This window comes from Leptonychotes weddellii, chromosome 16 (genome assembly GCF_054177405.1).
Source record: "Leptonychotes weddellii isolate Sample4059 chromosome 16, ASM5417740v2, whole genome shotgun sequence".
Taxonomy (NCBI): Eukaryota; Metazoa; Chordata; class Mammalia; order Carnivora; family Phocidae; genus Leptonychotes; species Leptonychotes weddellii.
The window spans coordinates 46,811,419-46,828,534 of record NC_138384.1 but is presented as its reverse complement, the minus strand read 5'-3'; the positions used below and the strand labels follow the sequence as shown (position 1 = coordinate 46,828,534).

At 48.2% G+C, this 17,116-nt stretch overlaps 2 protein-coding genes across 2 annotated transcripts in view; both read left to right on the top strand.

The window, feature by feature from the left end:
• Positions 1 to 1,058: 1,058 nt before the first annotated feature.
• Positions 1,059 to 6,430, top strand: KLK8 (kallikrein related peptidase 8). Its single transcript, XM_006739752.2, has 5 exons — positions 1,059 to 1,183; positions 1,693 to 1,852; positions 2,009 to 2,268; positions 4,766 to 4,899; positions 6,087 to 6,430. The coding sequence occupies exons 1-5, from the start codon at positions 1,150 to 1,152 to the stop codon at positions 6,240 to 6,242; spliced, it is 744 nt and encodes a 247-aa protein (XP_006739815.2). The 5' UTR covers positions 1,059 to 1,149; the 3' UTR covers positions 6,243 to 6,430.
• An 8,685-nt stretch (positions 6,431 to 15,115) lies between these two features.
• KLK7 (kallikrein related peptidase 7) overlaps positions 15,116 to 17,116 on the top strand; it is a 4,076-nt gene continuing 2,075 nt past the window's right edge. The window contains exons 1-4 of the mRNA XM_006739735.3: positions 15,116 to 15,188; positions 15,650 to 15,803; positions 15,919 to 16,166; positions 16,371 to 16,507. Coding sequence (XP_006739798.1) covers positions 15,116 to 15,188; positions 15,650 to 15,803; positions 15,919 to 16,166; positions 16,371 to 16,507 — 612 coding nt within the window. The remainder of the gene's footprint in view (positions 15,189 to 15,649; positions 15,804 to 15,918; positions 16,167 to 16,370; positions 16,508 to 17,116) is intronic.

Sequence of the window (17,116 nt, the reverse complement as noted above, 5' to 3'; positions counted from 1 at the left end):
AGGCCAGTCCCCCCGCCCCCGACCCAAAAGTTCGGGTCCCCAGCGCCCTCCACCGTCAGACTCAGGAGTCCAGAACCCCATTCCTTCCCCTCCCAGGTCCAGGAGTCCAGACACAATCTCCCTTCCCTCAATTCAGGGGTGTGGGCCCCCAGTTCCTATTCCCTCAGACCTACAGTCTGGAATGCCAGCCCTCTCCTCCAGACCCAGAGTTCAGGCCCCCAGCCCCCTCCTCTCTCAGACCCAGGATTCCGGGCTCCAGCTCCCTCCTTCCTCAGACTCAGGAGTTCAGACCCCCAATCCCTATCTTCCCTGGACCCTGAGTCCAGGTCCCCAGCCCCTCCTCCCTCGGAGCCAGTTGTCCAGGTGTCTGGCCCCAGAAGTCACAGCACTGACGTCCTTCTCTTCCAAGCCTGAGGAGTTCCAGATCCTAGCGCCCCCCCACACCCGCCCCCAGGTTTCCCTTGCAGCCCCTCAGCCCCTCCTCACTCATACACAGGGTTCCAGTTCCCTGATGCTCCGTCGGCTCCAGAGCGGGAGGAGGCGGAGCGGGAGGCGGGAATTCCCAGTTAAAAGCCTCCAGAACCTAGTACCAGGCAGACAGAGCTGAAGTATTGGGGCCTCTTCCTTGGGGTCTGAATCAGTCGGTGACCCCGCCCCCTGGATTCTGCAAGGTGAGATGCCAAAGTTCTCAGACACAGGCATCAGGCCCCGGGGCCCCTGCTCTCCCAGGGCCCAGGACCCCAATCTCAGACCCCTTCCTCCTTCAAGATTTAGGAATCTGGACCCTGGCCCCCTCCTCCCCAAGACTTAGGAATCTTAACTCCAAGTTCCCTCTTCCTTCAGATCCAGGAGTCCGGGACTCTAACACTCCCATTCCTGGGAATGTAGGAATCCAGCCTCCACCTCCTCTCCTCAGATTCAGAAATCTGGGGTCTGCCCCCTTCTTCCTCAGACCTAAGAAGATGGGTCCCCAGGCCCACCCCCAACCCCCCCAGCAGGACCCAGAAGAATGGCTCTGGATGCTCTGCCTCCTTATTTCAAGTTTCTCCTAGGATTCAGGGCTCCTCCCTCTTCATTTCTCAGCCCTGCCTTCTCCGTCTCCCGGACCCCGCCACGGGACATCTCTCACCTGCTGCAGTCTGGACCTGGATGTTCCTGTTCTTGCTGTTGGAAGCCTGGGCAGGTGAGGGGGGCCTGGTGGGAGCCTGTGGGAATGCCGTGTGTGGGAATGCCGTGGTAGGCGCTTGTGATAGCATGCGGGGGGGATGTGAAACATGCCATCACATGTGGGAACTTCTTTGGGCTTTCCTGAGGGTGGATGGGAGGCATGCACACATAGCAGAGGGTAGGAGTGTGTCAGCTTATGCTGCATGTTGCATGAGTACCCCAAGCCGGCAGGGCTGCTTGCTGAGGGGTGCAGATACACACAGTATACAGGGCATGTGGACGCATGTGGGAGCATGTGGAAGCATGCTCGGGTGTGTGACTCAGTGTGACTCATGGGCTTCAATGAGTGGACGTGAGCATCTGTGTGGCAGCCTGCGCAAGCTGGGGGCCTCACATTCTCAGTGTGGACATGTGAGGAGGCAGGCAGAGAATGTGCCATATGTCATTTTGAACCCACAGTGGGTTTTCCTGGCCTCTGCACTGCCCCAGGGGGTGACGACCCAAACTCTCTCCCTCCTGCTGCAGGACACGTGAGGGCACAGGAGTCCAAGGTGCTGGGCGGCCAGGAATGTGAGGCCCATTCGCAGCCTTGGCAGACAGCCTTGTTCCAGGGCATCCAGCTGCTATGCGGGGGTGTCCTCATCGATGACAACGGGGTCCTTACAGCAGCCCACTGTAAAAAACAGTGAGTGGATGCCTGGGGCAGAGGTGGGCTGGGGCCTGGGGGAAGTGGGAAAGAAGAGAGCTGGAGACTGAGCCTCTGAAAGAGGAGGGCTGAGGGAGGAGGGGACTGGGTTCCCAGACTCCTGCCTGGGTCCCAAATTACTCTCCACCATTACAGGAAATACACAGTACGCCTGGGGGATCACAGCCTGAAGAATAAGGACCGTTCAGAGCAAGAAATGGCTGTGGCTCAGTCCATCCCACACCCCTGCTACAACAGCAGGAATGAGGACCACAGCCATGATCTCATACTCATCCGACTACGTGGTCGGGCATCCCTGGGGCCCAAAGTGAAGCCCATCAACCTGGCGGATCGCTGTCCTGAAGTTGGCCAGAAGTGCACCATCTCGGGCTGGGGCACCGTCACCAGCCCCCGAGGTAGTAGGAGGGAGAGGAGGAGCTGGCTGGCCCAGTGGACCTCAAGCCATTGGTAAAGCTTTGCCTCCAGAAGGAGATAGAGAAGGGACAGTGATTGTGAGGTTGAGATTCACAGGTGGCCCATGTTGGAAACCTGGAAGGCCATAATATTAACAGGACTGGTGGGAGAAAGAAAGCAAAATAGCAGATTGTTAAACCAGGTTTCCAAAAAATGGATGGGTGAATGAGTGGATAAAGAATGCACGCCTCCTTGGGGCGTCTGGGTGGCTCCATCGGTTGAGTTCAGGTCTTGATCTTGGTTCAGGTCTTGATCTCAAGGTCCTGAGTTCAGGCCCCAACTTGGGCTTCACACCCAGCTTAAAAAAAAAAAAAAAAAGAATGCATGCCTCCTTCACGGTGGAGAGTACCATGTTTTGTTTTCTTTTTTTTTTTTTTTAAGATTTTATTTATTTGAGAGAGATTGAGAGAGAGAGCACAGGGGGGAGAAGCAGAGGGAGAGAGGGAAGGAGACTCCTCACTGAGCAGGGATCCCAACTCGGGACTCAATCTCAGGACCCTGGGATCATGACCTGAGCCGAAGGCAGACCCTTAACTGACTGAGCCACCCAGGCGTCCCATGCAGAGCACCACGTTATGAAATCTTTCATTGCCCAGGATTTTCTATAATTTTCTTAACAGACTTGGGATATATGGGCTCCTCAGTGGCCCAAGAGAACAAGCTCCTAAGCATCTTCTCCCTTTTGAGTCCATGATTCCTGGCACCAGAGACTCTCTTCCTTCACACCCAGGAATCCAGTCCCTTCCTCTCCCAAGACCCACTGTCTAGGTCTCCAGCTCCCTCCTCACTCTGGACCCAAAGTCTGGACCTCCGTTGAAGTCCTCCTTTTGGGACTTCAGAGTCCAGGCAACCCTTACCCTACTTCACAGTGAGAGAATTGAGACTCAGCTCAGAGAGGCATGTGATTCACCAGAAAATCCAGGATTTTCCAAGCAAAGACAGGATTCAGATCCCTGCCTGTCTGACTCCTTCTAAGGGGACAATGGGATGCTGTGGAAACCCACCTGCTCATGAATCAGTCAGGTCAGTTCAAACCATGGCTCTGTTCTTTCCTCTGGGCAAGCCCCTTCCCATCTCTTGCCTCATTTTCCTCATCTGCAAAATGATGGATTTTTAAGATTAGATAATAGATTTGAGGTAATAGATAATAGATTTTTAAGCTCCATAAGGGCTCAGGTTAAATCTTTTTTCTTCATTGTATGTTCCCAGTGCTCAGGATGGTACCTGGTACACAGTAGGTGCTTGATAAATATTTGTTGAATGAATGCATGGAACAAATGAATATATCCCTTTTTTTAAAGATTTATCTATTTATTTGAGAGAGCAGGGGGAGAGGCAGAGGGAGAGGGAGAGAGAGAATCTCAAGCAGGCTCCACACTCAGCTCAGAGCCCAATGTGGGGCTCTATTCCATGCCCTGTGACCATGACCTGAGCCAAAACCAAAAAGTCAGATGCTTAAGTGACTGAGCCACCCAGGTGTCCCCATAAACCTCTTTCAAAAAGCTATTGTGAGTTCAGACTTTTCACAATCAATGAGATTGTGAAGTATACAGCTTCTGGAACATAGAGGTCCCAGATAGAAGTTTTTCCCCCTCAAGTCAATTGCTCAAAGTTTAATAAGAAAGATTAATTCCATTTTCTTTCTTTTTTTATTGAAGTATAGTTGGTCACAACATTCTATTAGTTTTGTGTGTAAATACAATGACTGGACATTTGTATACATTGCAAACTGATCACCACAATAAGTCTAATTACCATCTGTCACCATACAAAGTTGTAACAATATTATTGACTATATTCCCTGTGGTGTACATTACATGATTAATTCCACTTTTAGTCATTAATTCAACATTTATTTGTGAGCATCTGGTATGCCCCAACTGCTTTACTGTGTGAAGTTTCTATCCTATGGAGTTGCATGCTAGGTGGGGAAAATAGATGATAAACAAATACATATAAAATGAATTATCAGGCAGGGTTAAGTGCTATAATGAAATATGGAGAGTAAGAGGATACAGAGTGATGGAGGGGTGATGTCTCTAGGTCAGGGAAGGCTTCTAGGATGAGATGACTTTTGGAAAAAGTAGCATTTAGCTGAAATTGGGGACCTGATGGTCTGGGGTTGGGAAAATTGGAGAGACAAGGTCAGAGGTGTCATAAGGGGGCACCTCCATGTCTTCCAGTCACCTGATCCTTAATTTGAAAATTAGTGGACAAGAAACAGAAGGTAGAGCCCAACATCCCTTCTCTAGATGTTGGAAAGGAAACAGCAGGGACCATGGCTTTGTTTAATGTGGTGAGAAGTGATGTGCCCTGTGAAATGTGTCAGAAAACTCTCCTGAGCAGCCATGGATGTACAGAAGGGAGATTAGATCCAGACAGGGATTGAGGGTGAAAATGGTTGCTCTCTCTGGGAACTTACAACCTCTGCCCCCTCAGAGAATTTTCCTGACACCCTCAACTGTGCAGAAGTAGAAATCTTCCCCCAGAAGAAATGTAAGGATGTCTACAGCGGGCAAATCACAGACGCTATGATTTGTGCAGGTGACAGCAATGGGGCCGATTCATGCCAGGTGAGTTACTTCTGAAACTCCCTTCTTCCCTTGTCCCTCACCCCCCATAGAGGCTCGAGGCTTGGCAGTAGGGTGACCTCAAAGAGTTAGTACCCAGAGAGGTTACCCCTATCTCTAGAGTGGGAAACAGGCTCAGAGAAGACCACACTCTATTTGCAGATCACACTGCACAGGGTTCAGGAACATTGAATTGTTGCTATCATTTTCCTGGGAACCCTTGTCTTCAGGATGGAGTGCAGAGAGGGGAGGGGATAAGGGGGTAAGAGGAGATGTCCATGAGGAAAAGACTCTGAGGCTAGAGGGTATGCAAGCTCCCTGCTCCCTTCCTCACCAATAGTTTTGGGATTTTGTGCTGACTCTACCACTGACTAGGTAGTCAGCCACTTTTCTTTGGGACCTGACTGGGTTCCTTAGCACGGCTGCCTTCTCCTATGATTGGTCCCTCGGGGAGCAATGCTCTCTTGCCAACTGGGTAGGGAATGGTGCCACTGACTTTAATGGTCCCTTGACAAACTCCCCATACCCAAGATAACAAATCTTGGGATTTGCCATAGGTATAACACTCTCATTCTTATTGGCTGCATTTGGGGCCTCAGGGCTCCCCCAGGTTTGCCCCCCTCATGGAAGCTTCACCCCCTTTACTAATGATTGGTCCTTGAAGACAATGCTTCAATGCTTTCTTCCCCATTGGCCAGGAATGAAGTCATTTCCATCAGTGTCGTCCCTTGAAATCTAATCTCTCGGAATGGTTTTGGTTCCATAGAGACATGATCTCTTCCCAAAAGGCTGTCCCTTGCGTGCGCATGTGTGTGTGTGTGTGTGTGTCCACAAGAACTCTGCTCCTTCCTCCTATGTTTGGTAACTGGAATCAAAGATCTTTTCACCATTGACCGGGAATGGAGACATCAGCTCAGTTCCCTCCACGGAATCCTCACTGTCTTCTTCCTGGATTAGAACTTTGAGACACCATTCTCTTCCCTCCTTGGTCAGGATTTCCCCCATTGCCCTAGGACATCCGGTCTGTGTCCTTATACACGTAGCCCCACCCTTCTTTCTTACCACTGGCCCCAGGGTACAATGCTCTTATCCCTATTGGCTGGAGGGAACCAATCGCGCTACAGGACTAGTACCAACTTCTGGGTACAGCAGGGCATCTTAGGTGAAAGTATTCTACTCTCCCCATCCAGGGAGATTCCGGGGGTCCACTGGTGTGTGGTGGTGTTCTCCAGGGCATCACATCCTGGGGATCGGACCCCTGTGGGCGGCCCGAGAGACCTGGTGTCTACACCAACATTTGCCGCTACTTGGACTGGATCAAGAAGACCATAGGCAGCAGGGTTTGATGCTAGGACAAGCTTTGGACGCTCTTCAATAAAACTCACAACTCATCCTGGCTCCTTGCCTGTCTGTGCTTTGGCCCTGTGGGGAGGGATGGAAGGATGGGGTCCTGTGCCTTGCTGAGAGGCTTGATGGGAGGTCTATAGAGACCAGGATCCCCATGGCCACTCTTGGCTATCACCACTGCCTGGAGTGATCCCCTTTTTCTAGAAGGGCTTGGAGGAATGGGAGGTTAATTTCAGGGGAGAAGCCACACAAGGATTTCCAAATATCCAATGGGCTGGCCTGCAAAAGAGATTTGAAAGAACTTCTGTTTCGTTTTTCTGAGCAGCTAAAGTGTTTCTAAGCTTTGAGAGGAGAATTCCCCTCCCCCATTATAAAATATGTAGAGCAGGGTACAGGAAATACGTGAGCAGCTTAAATATGCATCTATGGAACCACCACCCAGATGAAGAAATAGAACATTGACAGCCTGCAAAACTCTTAGCGACAGATTCTTTTTCCTTAGGAGAAACAGAAATCTTTCTCACAGCTTAGAGCTTTTCTGCTGTGGTAGAAGGGAATAAGTCACTTCATTGCATGTGTCCAAATTGAAGTGTGGAGAAAAAGAGATTTGGGGGAGTTTTCATTAGAACAGAGGCTTAATGTAAGTTGTCTTGGGAAAGATGTGTGTGGAGGGGGTAGTTATTGTAAGGATATAAATACATTGCAACAGGATGGGCACTGGCTCCCCTCTATCTCATCTCTCTTCACCTGTTTCAATCCTTTCTTGCTACCAACCTTCTAACTCATTTATTTGACTGTCTGACGCCTTTCTCTCCTTCATGCCTCTGCATTTTCATAGTGTTGGCTCGCTCATGCGCTATTCCAATCTCTCTCCTTACTTCACAACCTCTGAACTTCACTTTCACCTACCACCAACAGCTTCACTGTCCCAGGATTTCCCAGATTATATTCTCAGGCAAGAGAATCCAATTGGTCCAGGTCAACTTTCCTCCTTCAGCCGGCCACATGATAGGTTACTGAATGGCCAATGGTTTGACTGCATTCTGTTCAGGTGACCAGTCCCAGCCAATCAGTGGCTATTTAGAGTCACATGACAGGAGGTGTCTCTCCATCCTGGGCTGTGGGTGGGACACTTCTCCACAAGTGGTGTGGGTGTCCAAGAGGCCTCTCATGCATCAACCTCTGTCCTCTGTGAAAGTCTCCAGAATACCAGACATCTTGATGAAGACTTTCGTGCTTGATAGTAAACTCCTGGAACTGGGGATGCATTTTTGGAGGTGATACTCAAGGGTCATATTGGTCTAAAGAATTGTTTTAGAATTTTTATTATGAACAATTTCAAACATACATAAAATAGTATGGGAACCCTCGTATACCACCATCCAACTCAATCAAAACCAATCCTTTTACCTATACTACACACTTCCCTAATGCTGGAGTATTTTGAAACTAATGGTGACCATCCTATTGTTCTTAAATATTTTGTCATATGTTTCTAAAAAAGGGTATGGCAAACTAAAGCCAATGGGCCAAATCCCAAGAGCTAAAAATAGCTTTTACTATTCGATTTGATGACAGGGAGCATTAATTTTGAACTCTAATTAAGCAAGATGTTATCCCCCAAAAATAGTTCCATTCTGCTCATTAATAGACCTGTATGACAAAAATAGGTAACAAATGATTATTACTGTATTTTGGATTTCATCAATTAAAATTGGAAATTTATTTTCCAGTTTTCTCTCTTGTTGTAAGTACTTATATAATATCCTCAATTTTTTTTAAAGATTTTATTTATTTATTTGACAGAGAAAGACACAGCGAGAGAGGGAATACAAGCAGGGGGAGCGGGAGAGGGAGAAGCAGACCTCCCACTGAGCAGGGAGCCCGATGCGGGGCTCGATCCCAGGACCCTGGGATCATGACCTGAGCCGAAGGCAGACGCTTAACGACTGAGCCACCCAGGTGCCCCTAATATCCTCAATTTTATCTCATGGTCTGCAAAGCCTAAAATATACACTCTTTGGCTCTTTTTTGAGAAAAGTTTGCCAACTCCAGCTCTAAAATATAGATTATTTTAAAACATAAACACCTTACATTATCAAGGCTTTACAGAGTTAGTAATAATTCCTTAATATCACCCAGTATCCAGGTGGTATTTAAATGTCCCCAATGGGGGAAAAAAAAAAACAACACTTGAAAATTGATTTATAGTATTTAGGAGGGGCATGGCTGAGGTCAAGGGGGGAAGAGACTCGTCCAAGGTCAACCAGAAATTCAGGAATAGGATCGTGGACTGTGGAATCTGGGAGGAAATCAAAACACCAGGCATGGACAAAAGCTGGAAGGATCTACTTAGTCAGGGAGCTTTTGGATAGCAATGTCAGAGCCCCAGTTAGAACTGGCTTATATGCAAGAGGGGATGGTTGGCTTAGGTGCTTAGGAAGGTTATGGGGATGGTTCATGCTGTCGGGATGTGACATGGGTACCAGAGTCTCAAGTACTTGAAATGGTGACTTAAGCCAATCAGCTCTCTCACACGTGCTCTTTCTCTCTGTGTGACACTTTCTGTCACTCTGCCTACTTCTCTCTGCCTTTAATTTTCTTTTTGGTGTGTGTGAGTTGTTTCTCATTCTGCTTGTCTCTTTCCTTCTTCTGTGGATCTCATTCTAGCCTCTGTAGACAGGCTTTATCAGATGGAGGGAACATAGCAGCTACTGACACATCCAATTAAGCAAACAAAGCAGAAACAAAGATCTCCATTCTCCTGGCATCTTGATATTACTCCCAGGGAAGAACTCTGATTGGTTCAGTTTGAACTGACCCACCCCTTGGATCAATCTTTGTTGTCAGGGAGGAGGCAATGCTCTTGTTGGCTTGGCCTGGGTCATGCATCAATCCCAGTGGTTGGGTGGGCAGATGGGAGGGATTGGAGAACTATGATTGACATTTTCACCAGAACTATGCGAAATGAAAGAGCAGCTTCCCAGAAGAAGTGGGAAGCTGTTCTTGAAAGAAGAGGGAAGGGAATCCAGGAAGTCAGAAACAATGGGCCTTCAGAACCCAAGGGGCTGAGTCAGGAGGTTCCAGGGTCACAGTGTCCAGGATCCCTCAGGGCAAGGCACAGCTGACAGGATAACCAGATGCCAGTTCTCAGGTGTGATCATGAGCTGAAGGATAAGTCATCAGGCAATGGTTCAGGACACAAGTTTGAGGGTGAGGGAAGTATGAGGCTGGGTATCTGTGTGGGACTTCAGAACAAGTGCTGGTACTAAATACAAAGGGCACAGGAGGGCTGGGGTTTGAAGTCTCACCAATGTGAGCGTAGGCATCATTAATAGGCCCATAGGGTTCCAAGTCCATTCTGAGCCATATGAGACTTCAAGGGTGTGTGACAGTGTCCCTGGAAAATTTTCTTCTCAGGGTGTGGGTCTGTACAACTGTGATACCATGGGCAATCCTCAGCATTTGAATTCTGCCTCTTCTGACTCCTCAGCTATATGACTTTGATCAAGGGATCTCACCTCTCTTAAAACTCCATTTTCTCATCTATATAGTGGGGAAGACAGTCCTCACTTGGACCCATGTGAGGAATAGAGATGAGTTCTGAGAAATGTCTGACACATCACACAGCAGGTGTATCAGAAATGGAAGCTGCTTCATTCTGGATGACGGGGTAAGGGAGCTAATACCAACTCAGTGTATGCTATGTGTACATCCACTTTCTTTTCATAATTTTATTTTATCCTCCCATTTACCTTGAGAAGTACATTTTTCTCTCCCTCACTTTATTTTTTTAAAGATTTTATTTATTAGAGAGAGAGAGAGCATGAGTGGAGGGGGAGTGTCAGAGGGAGAGGAAGAAGCAGACTCCCCACTGAGCAGGGAGCCTGACTCAGGGCTTGCCCCCAGGACCCCAAGATCATGACCTGAGCCAAAGGCAGACAGACACCCAACCAACTGAGCCACCCAGGTGCCCCACTCCCCACTTAAAGAAGGGCAAAGTGAAGCTTAGAAAAATTAAGTCACTTACCTGAAATCAAGCAATTAGGATTCACACCTGGTTTGGTCTGACTTGTGAGGCCAAGTTCTTTTGCTCACACCCCATGGTTGACTGGCGCAGGGATCAAGGAAAGACTGAGTCTAGGGTTGGCAAATCTGTGGATGACAGTGGTTTGCAAACTAGTATTTATTTAAGTACCTCCCATGTTCCCTGGTCTGGCCTGGGTGTTAAAGAAAACACCAATGAACACCGACTCGTTCCTTCTGCTCATGAAGACATGTTTAGCAACAAAATCAGATTAAATAATTAAGAACACAGAAAGACAGATATGCAGAGCACAGCAGAGGAGATGTTCTGGGTTTGTAAGAATGGACAACAGGGCTCCAGAGGAGTGTAGCTCCCTTTCTCTTTCTGACAGAATGCTGATGAGGCAGGGGGATGAAGAGAGAATCCAGGGATAGAGATTTGGGCAGTAGATAAATTGGAAGTCTTGCTAAAATTCCTCTCCTTAGGAAGCTGAGAGGGAAAGATACAGATTACTGACTCATGGGGATATGAAGTCAAGTGGACAGGGGTCTACCTCTACTTGACTGGGGAGCCCAAGTCAGGAAGGTTGACACCCCTCAAGGCCAGGGTCCTCCTGTGGAATTGGTGGGATCAGTAGTCTGAGTTCGGGGGTCTCATTTTGGATTTGATGGGAGTAAGTGTGTCTCAGAAAGTTTGGGGACTTAGCTTGAATTTAGTCAGTATGGGGTCAATGTTAGTATGGTGTCTGTTGGTAGACTTTATTTCAGAGTTTGTGTGAAATAAAGGGTCAAGGTGGTGTGTGGAGTTAGGAAAATGAAGATGGGATGGGGAAAGAGTCGGACACGGAAGTGAATATGAAATTTCAGGTAGAAATTGGGTTGGAAAAGAGATAGAGCTGGAACTGGAGTCAGAGTGTTAGGATTGGGGTGAGTTGGGGATGAGTTAATAGGGATGTCAGTGTGGGCTTCCGGAATATTACTATAGTCTCGGATGGACACTATAGTTTGAGTTGTGCATGGGTCAGGCTTGAGACTGAGGCTATAGTGATATTCAGTTTTGGGTCAAGATTGAGTTTGGTTTATGTTTAGGGATTCAGGTTTTGGGTCAAAGTTTAAGGTTGGTTGAGGTGTGAGTTGGAGCTCGAGCTGATATTTGGAATCAGGGACTTGGTCAGGAACTAGATTCCAAGTTGAGGTATAAGTTAGAATTGGATAAGGATAAAGCAGAGTTGAGGGTTAGGTTTGGGTAGGAGTTGAGGTTTCAGGTTAAGACTTGGGCTTGTGTCATGATTGGTGTTGAGAACTGTGTCACAGTAAAGATTGGAGTTAGAATTATGCTTGAAGCCAGAGACTGAGATCTTTCTCACCCTCTCACAAACACTTGATCATATCTGAACAGGGCTTCTCAATGAATGGCACCACCATCCATTGAGCAAGAGACCTTGAAATCTTAACATCTGACTCCCTCACCACATCCTACATTTAATCCATCTCCAAGGCCTGTTGATTCTCTTTCTTAAGCACATATTGGATCCATCCACCTACTGCCATCTCCACCTCCTAAATAGCCTTATCTAAGTCACCGTCATCTCTCATTTGGACTATAGCAATGGTCTTCTTATGGGTCCAAATCCCCTTAAAATCCATCCTTCATATAGCAGGTAGAGTGACATTTTGCAGTTACAAATCTTGTTATGTCACTTTTCTGACTAGAGTCCAAGTGGTTCACCATCATCCACAGGATAAAGTCAAACTTGCTATGACATATGTTCTTCATCGTCTGGGTTCCAGTCAACCCTCAGTCTCTGAACTCCAACTATAACTCCCATTTCAGGACCTTTGTACATGCTATTTCCTCTAAATGATATACTCTAGTCTGCTCCCATTTTATTCTAGTTAATGTTTATTGCTCTTTCAACTCTCAGCCTATTGTCAATTCCTGGGTCCAAGTCCCTAGGAAGTGTTTTTATAATACCTTGTGCCTTTCCTCAAGAGCACACATTATGCTTGTAATTTTACATTTGTTTATGAATTATTTATCTTTCTTTTACCCTAGACTGTCAGCTCCTTTAGAGAAGGGACTCTGTCTGGGTTTGCACACCACTGTATCCTCAGCATCTAGCCCAGCCTGGTATACAGCTGGTGCTCAATATGTATTTCTTAAGTGTATAAAGGATTGGATCTGAAAGACAGTGTGGGTGGGGAGCTGGGGGAGTAGTTCTCTAGTTGGATTGGAGGTAGGAGTGGTTTGTTGATTACTGTGGCTTCAAGATACAGATTTAAGTTAGAATTGGGTTTGGATTCATGGTTTAGGATCAGATTTGAATTTAACTCTTGTGGTCTTAGCAAGGAAGATTTTGGCTCTAGGAACCAAATACTCCGAATCAGATAGGAAACCCAAAGAAGTCATAGGATGAATAGCCACCATAGTTGGTTAATTCACTAGCTCAGAGACCTCACCAAAGACCCCAATTATCTCCATCTCTCTGTTTGGCAACCTTCACTGTTTCGGCTTGGTCTGCCAGCCACTTTGCTCCATAGTTCCTGGAGGGCTGCCACAGTTCCATAATTTACATCAGGGGCATCATCTGGCAGAAGAAAAGAGAACTCTTCAGATGTCTCTTTTGTAAACAAAACAGTCTTTTCCAGAAGTGCCCCAGTGATCTTCCTCTCACGCCTTATTGTCTCTCATGTCTATTTCTAAACCAGTCACTGGCAAGCAGAATATGGGTTTCATGTTTGGTGCAGTAAAACTTATCATCATGATAAGGACAAAAGATTATCCAAGCAAGATTAGGGTGTTCATAGAAAGGCAGAAGGAGCAAACAATAGCCCCTATTATGGGTCAGATTATGGAACGGAGGTAGAATTGGGTTTGGATCAGCACTGAGATAAGATTTGGGATAGCTAAGGAACCAATTACATTTTGGAGATCTGATTTAGAAGTTGGGGTCAATTCCATTTTTAGGAATTTGCCTTCGAGTAATAATCAGACAATGTCCCATCTTACTCAAAGTGAAAGCTGAAGTCCTACATTGGTCTTCAAGACTCTATGTCATTTGAGTCCTGTTATGTCTCTGATCTCATGGCCTGCATTGTCTCCCTTACTCATTCAGCTCCACTCAAAAATGTCTTCCCTGTTAGAACATTCTAGTCACACCCCTTGCCTAATTCACCTGCCTGTTTGCTCTCCCTGGAACTCAGTACCCACGAGTAGTTACATGGATCGATTCACTACCTCCTTCAAGATTTTGCTCAAATGTTACCTTCACATGGAGTCTTTCCAATCATCATTCCAAATATTAATCACCCCAGGGATCTCTGAGAGTGGAGAGAACCAATAACTCCCTATCCCTCTTCCCACTTATGTTTTTCTCCATGGCACTTCCCACCACCTAACAAACAATATATTTTATGTACTTATTTTTGTATTCATGGTCTCCACAGTAGGAGAGCCTCTGTGAAGGAATTTTTATCTGCTTTGTTGACTGCTTGCTGTGGCCCCAGGAGCAGAAGAATTTCTGGCAGAGTAGATGCTCCATGAATATTTGAACAAACACAGGAGCAAAGACAAATGTACAAAGAAGTTCATTCCAGCATTATTATAATGAAAACTATCCAAAATACACGAATTTGAAACACATTACATAAATCATGTTTCAACCATAGAATGGGATACTATGCAATCCTTAGGAAGGAAGAGGAAATTATCTAAATATACTAAGAAGAAAAATTGTTCAAGTTATTTTACAGAGAAAAAAAGTTCTATTACATAATAGTTAAGTATGGAGTTCTTTGTTATAAATACACAATACGACAGCAATCTGTGTATAATATGAGAACACAGACTAAATTGATAATTGTGAACATTTAGTAGGGTGGGATTAGGGAAAGCACTCTCTTTTTAATTCATATCCCTATATCAGGGCTGGGAGTGGGTTCAGGCTCAAAGACACCATCAGGATCCAGCCTGGACAAATTCCGACAGGCTGGTCTGAATTAGGGTACAAGGTGTAGGCCACCCCTGAGAGGGAATGAGGACAAGAAAATGGCCCCAGAGGAGGACATTCCCTGAGCTCTGCAGTTCCTTGCTCCTCCTCCTGAGGCCCCCCTCAGAGCCAACACCAGGTCTCATCTGTAGCAGCCACCAGGACAGAGGGCCCGAATGGGCGGGGCCAACTAGCTGGGTACCGCCCGACCCTGGCCTGGAGAAGGAGGGTGGAGAAAGAATTGAGTGCGGCCAATTACTTTCGCTGCCTCAGGGCTTCGTGATAACTGCGAACGCAGGATGGGGGCGTCTCAGAGCCGGCTCCGCCTGCACCCCAGGACGCTGGGGCGGGCGTGGGGACGGGGATGGTATAAGAGGGCCGCCCTGCACAGGGCTGGACACGCTTGGCTCCCAACTGAGACTGGAGCCGAGATCACATCGGACCCTCGGGCGGTGAGAAGGGGCCTCATTTGGGGTGGGGGATGAAGCTGGCTGGATAGCTGGCTCCTGCTTCTAAGGGGAGGGGGGTGGCTGGAATCCTGGTTGTGAGAGATGAGGGACTGGAGGTCTGGAATTTGGTGTCTGTTAGGGGAAAAAGAACTGAAGATCTAGACTTGCGGATGAGGAGGGATGGGACAGATTGCTGAGATTCCTGAGTCCCCAGGGGGAAGGGAGGTCTGGAGGCCTGGCCTCCTGGGTCTGAGTAGGGGAAGAACTGGGGATTTGGACTTCTAGGCCTGATGTAGGAGGGGCTGGACTTGGACTCCTGCTACCTGAAACTCTTTGTCCTTCCTAGCCCCCCGCAAAAGAGACCCTTGCTTTGCCTGGCAGCCCCCGGAGAGGCTGAGAGAGGCCACCATGGCAGGATCCCTTCTCTTGCCCCTGCAGATCCTACTACTGAACTTAGTCCTGGGATCTGCTGGCCAAGAAGGTGAGGGCTGGACTGGGAGGTCTGACCTCACCCCTGGGGCCTCCCATTGTCCCTGCTGACCCCCCCTCTCTCCAAGGATTTCCTGGGTCAGAACCCTCCCCCTGCTACAGCTTCCTCCTATGGAAGACAAGACTCTTCTACCTCCTGTCCCCTTTCTTCCTGCTTCCTTCTGACTCCTGGGGTCTCTGTGCCCTCCGGGCCATCTCCTGCACTCAGTGTTGCTCCCATCAGCTTCTGTGGTTGCCTCCAGACAAGATGTTCCTCCTGGGTTTATGAGCAGGCTCCCTCTGTCTCTCTCCATCTCCACGTCCGCTTTCTCTGTACTGTTCCCTCTTTCTGCCTCTGCATTTCTCATGCCTCTCTGTTTCTTTCCATCTTTCTCTCCAGATCCATCGGCTGCTTCTTCAGCCCCCTTAATGCATGCTACCCATGTTTTCTTCCTTGTCTCTATCCAACCCAAGGTGACAAGAGTGGGGAGAAGATTATTGATGGAGTCCCATGTACAAGAGGCTCCCAACCCTGGCAGGTGGCCCTGCTCAGAGGCAATCAGCTCCACTGTGGAGGTGTGCTCCTCAATGAACAGTGGGTGCTCACTGCTGCCCACTGCATGATGAAGTACGTGGCAGGGACACTGCAGCCCTCTCTCGGGGTCTCTGTCCCCCTCCCTCGAGGTCCCTGTCCCTTCTCCCAATCATAGTGTTTCTTTCTGAATGTCACTCTATTCTCACAGTGAATACAACGTGCACATGGGCAGTCATCAGCTGGGTGATAACAGAGCTCAGAAGATCCGGGCCACAAGGTCATTCCGCCACCCTGGGTACTCCACTCAGACCCACGTTAATGACCTCATGCTTGTGAAGCTAAGTAGACGAGCCAGGCTATCATCGAGTGTGAGGAAAGTCAAGCTGCCCTCCCGCTGTGAACCCCCTGGGACCACATGCACCGTTTCTGGCTGGGGCACCACCACCAGCCCTGATGGTGAGGCTGCCTCCGGGACCCAAGGGCCCTGGCTCCCAACTCATCCCTCAGACCCTGGAGACCAGGAGTCAGGCCCCATTTCATGACTTGAGTGTTGAGCCTCCAGTCCCCTCTTCCTTCAGGGTCCAAGGCTCTTCCTCTCTCCATTAGCACTCAGGGGGCCGCAGGCCCAGGCCTCTGACTGACCTCCCCTCTCCCCACCAGTGACCTTTCCATCAGAGCTCATGTGCACGGATGTCAAGCTCATCTCCTCCCAGGATTGCAAGAAGATTTACAAGGACCTACTGGGAAAATCCATGCTGTGTGCTGGCATCCCCAACTCCAAGACCAACGCCTGCAATGTGAGAGTCCACCCATCCCCAGCCCTGGATCCCCTGTCTTTCCTTCCATCCAGAAATCTGTGCACCTGACCTTGGTGCTGAGCATTTCCCTTGTACCCCCACCCCACCCCAAGGCCTGTTTTCCTAGCTCTCTCTACCCTGCTCTCTGTCTGGGGCAGTAGTGGGAGCCCAGGAGGCTGGCATGGCCCTGGGGTGGGGCAGAATGGCGGTGGAAAAGATGGGGTTGGGACAGGCAGATGAGTAAGGCACTGGCTTCCAGCCCACACTTCAAGTGGTTGCCAAGATAAATCATATTCTACTAATGCAACATTTTTAAAAATTAAAATCCATGCATGGGGCGCCTGGGTGGCTCAGTTGGTTAAGCGACTACCTTCGGCTCAGGTCATGATCCTGGAGTCCCGGGATCGAGTCCCGCATCGGGCTCCCTGCTCGGCGGGGAGTCTGCTTCTCCCTCTGACCCTCTCATGCTCTATCTCATTCTCTGTCTCAAATAAATAAATAAAATCTTTTTTTTTTAAGATTTTATTTATTTATTTGAGAGGGAGAGAGAACATGAGAGGGAGAGGGCAGAGGGGGAAGCAGACCCCCCGCCGAGCAGGGAGCCCGATG

Excerpts from the sequence above, each read along its gene's own strand:
- KLK8 (XM_006739752.2), top strand. The coding sequence starts at position 1,150 with ATGTTCCTGTTCTTGCTGTTGGAAGCCTGGGCAG. Across the intron at positions 1,853-2,008 it reads GCAGCCCACTGTAAAAAACA|GAAATACACAGTACGCCTGG; the intron begins GTGAGTGGATGC and ends CCACCATTACAG. Across the intron at positions 4,900-6,086 it reads ATGGGGCCGATTCATGCCAG|GGAGATTCCGGGGGTCCACT; the intron begins GTGAGTTACTTC and ends CTCCCCATCCAG.